The sequence below is a fragment of the Anolis sagrei genome, chromosome 2, assembly GCF_037176765.1.
Source record: "Anolis sagrei isolate rAnoSag1 chromosome 2, rAnoSag1.mat, whole genome shotgun sequence".
In the NCBI taxonomy this organism is placed as follows: Eukaryota; Metazoa; Chordata; class Lepidosauria; order Squamata; family Dactyloidae; genus Anolis; species Anolis sagrei.
The window spans coordinates 179,312,130-179,314,418 of record NC_090022.1 but is presented as its reverse complement, the minus strand read 5'-3'; the positions used below and the strand labels follow the sequence as shown (position 1 = coordinate 179,314,418).

The 2,289-nt window shown below is 44.8% G+C and overlaps 1 protein-coding gene across 1 annotated transcript; it reads left to right on the top strand.

Moving 5' to 3' along the window:
- Window positions 1-318: 318 nt before the first annotated feature.
- LOC132765465 (olfactory receptor 5AR1-like) lies at window positions 319-1,353 on the top strand. The gene has a single exon (XM_060759748.2). It carries the CDS (start codon window positions 331-333, stop codon window positions 1,351-1,353), a length of 1,023 nt encoding a protein of 340 aa, XP_060615731.2. The 5' UTR covers window positions 319-330.
- Window positions 1,354-2,289: the final 936 nt, after the last annotated feature.

The following is a 2,289-nucleotide window of genomic DNA, read 5'->3' as shown; positions in this document are numbered from 1 at the left end:
TGGGTTTTTAAGGTCAATCAGGGATTTGAACCTGGGTTTCAAGAGTCATTGTCCAATAGACAACTCAAGCAGCTGTCAAAATCCAGATTTAAAGGTACAGTTGCACATTTGAGGTGTGGGTAATGGTATGTGTCAATCATACCTCTGTTTGCATGGCCTGGACAATCTTAAGCTTAAATACACTTTAACATGCCACTACATGATGCTGTTTTCTCCACACTTCCTCTTCCACACAGGCATTTAACTATCCATAGGTTGGTCTCCATTGTTGAAAATGACTTGAATGCACAAAAGAACAATGTTAAATTTTGTCTGCCTCTCTCCCTAAATATGTGCATGCATATTGTAGTGCAACATGCTGATGTATTTATTAACAGACCTCTCTGGTTGAGCCCTTCTACAGAAAGTGAGAACGTGACCACCGTGACAGCCTTCATCCTCCTGGGCTTTACAGAAAAGCCAGAAATGTGCCCTCTCTTCTCAGTCATCTTCCTTCTCCTGTATGTGCTTACTGTCTTGGGCAATGGCTGGATGATCACTTTGATAAGAGCTGAGAAGCATCTTCACACTCCCATGTACTTCTTCCTCAGTAATCTCTCTGTCTTGGATCTTTGTTACTCCTCCGTTATTGCACCCAAAGCGCTGGAGGTTCACCTGCACTGCGGCAGGGCTTCACTTTCCGTGCCAGCCTGTGCCACTCAGATGTTCTGCTTCACCATGCTGGTGACTGCTGAGTGTTTCCTCCTGGCAGTCATGGCATATGATCGATTTATGGCTATTTGTCACCCATTGACCTACGTCTTGCTCATGACCCAAGGCCGCTGTACCTGCCTTGTGCTGGGCGCCTACTGTTGCGGTCTTGTGGGCTCTCTAATTCAGACAAGTGGGGCTTTCCGCCTGTCTTACTGCGGACCCAATCGGATCAACCACTTCTTCTGTGACATCCCTGCAGTCTTGAAGCTCTCCTGCTCGGACACCTGGCTTTCTGAAGTGATCCTTTTCATTTCCACCAGTGTCATTGCTGTGGTGACCACAACCATCATCTTCATCTCCTACACCCAGGTTTTGCTTAATGTCCTGAGGAGTCACACTGGTCAAGGGAGACGGAAGGCTCTTTCTACCTGCACGTCCCACCTCACCACTCTTGGTCTCTTCTATGGCACTGCCATCTTCATGTATGCCCAGCCAAGGACCAAGGCTGGGTCACAAGACCAAGATAAAGTTGTGTCCATGTTCTACACTTTGGTGATCCCTATGCTGAACCCATTGATCTACAGCTTGAGAAACAAGGATGTGAAAGAAGCTATGAAGCATCTGAGAAGCAGGAAGATAGTAGACCTATTCATGAAGTAGCTTTTAGGATTTTTTTTACATACATCATTGTTAGGTAGATAATGCTCTATTAATGAGAAATGCATTGTCTGTAACTCCATTGTGCATTACTGTGTGGAAAAATACAGTTCTAGTGGACATGTGGTCACACACATCCACTGAAGGGTTAAGTAAGTGGTGACATGGAACTGGAGGGATAAACTAAAGGAGCTGAGTCATGATCATGTGACAGGCATGATGAGAATTGTATCATTTCCTGTTGTGCTCTCCCTCTTGCCATGATGCCCTCTTGCCATGCGATTGTCATGTGTTTTGCTTCTTTCATTACCTTCTCAAGGTTGGTGGGGACGAGAGAGAGGGCCTTCTCGGTGGTGGGCCCCCGCCCCTGGAACGCCCTTCCAAGGGAAATAAGACAAGCCCCATCCCTCCCCTCCTTTCGTAAGAGCTTGAAGACCTGGTGGTTTCAACAAGCCTTTGAAAACGACCAGTTCTAACTCAGACCTACACATTGTCGAATACAGCCTTATTCTTCCTACCAATTACCCAGATTCCTTTCTCTAATCGGCCCTGGAATGAACAGCCACAGACCCGTACCTAATATTATTGTTGCCTGCCATAGCATTGCACTTAATTCCCAGGCCCCCTAGAATTTTTGGGCTTGCACAAATCTTGGCCCAAACTTTAAAATTTTTTAATTGCCTTGAACAGGCAGGATTACTTTTAATATATGTGTGTTATGGCGACAATTTTTATGCTTATATTTTGTTTTGTTAATCTTATGGTTATGTTGTTTTTACTTGTATGTTTTGTGATGCTATCTGGGAACCGCTCTGAGTCCCCTCGGGGAGATGGAGCAGTATATAAATAAAGTTTTATTGTATTTATTATTATTGTTGTTGGACGTTGCTTGTGAGTATAACTTCGTATATACTGATAGCAGACCAGGGGATCCTGGTG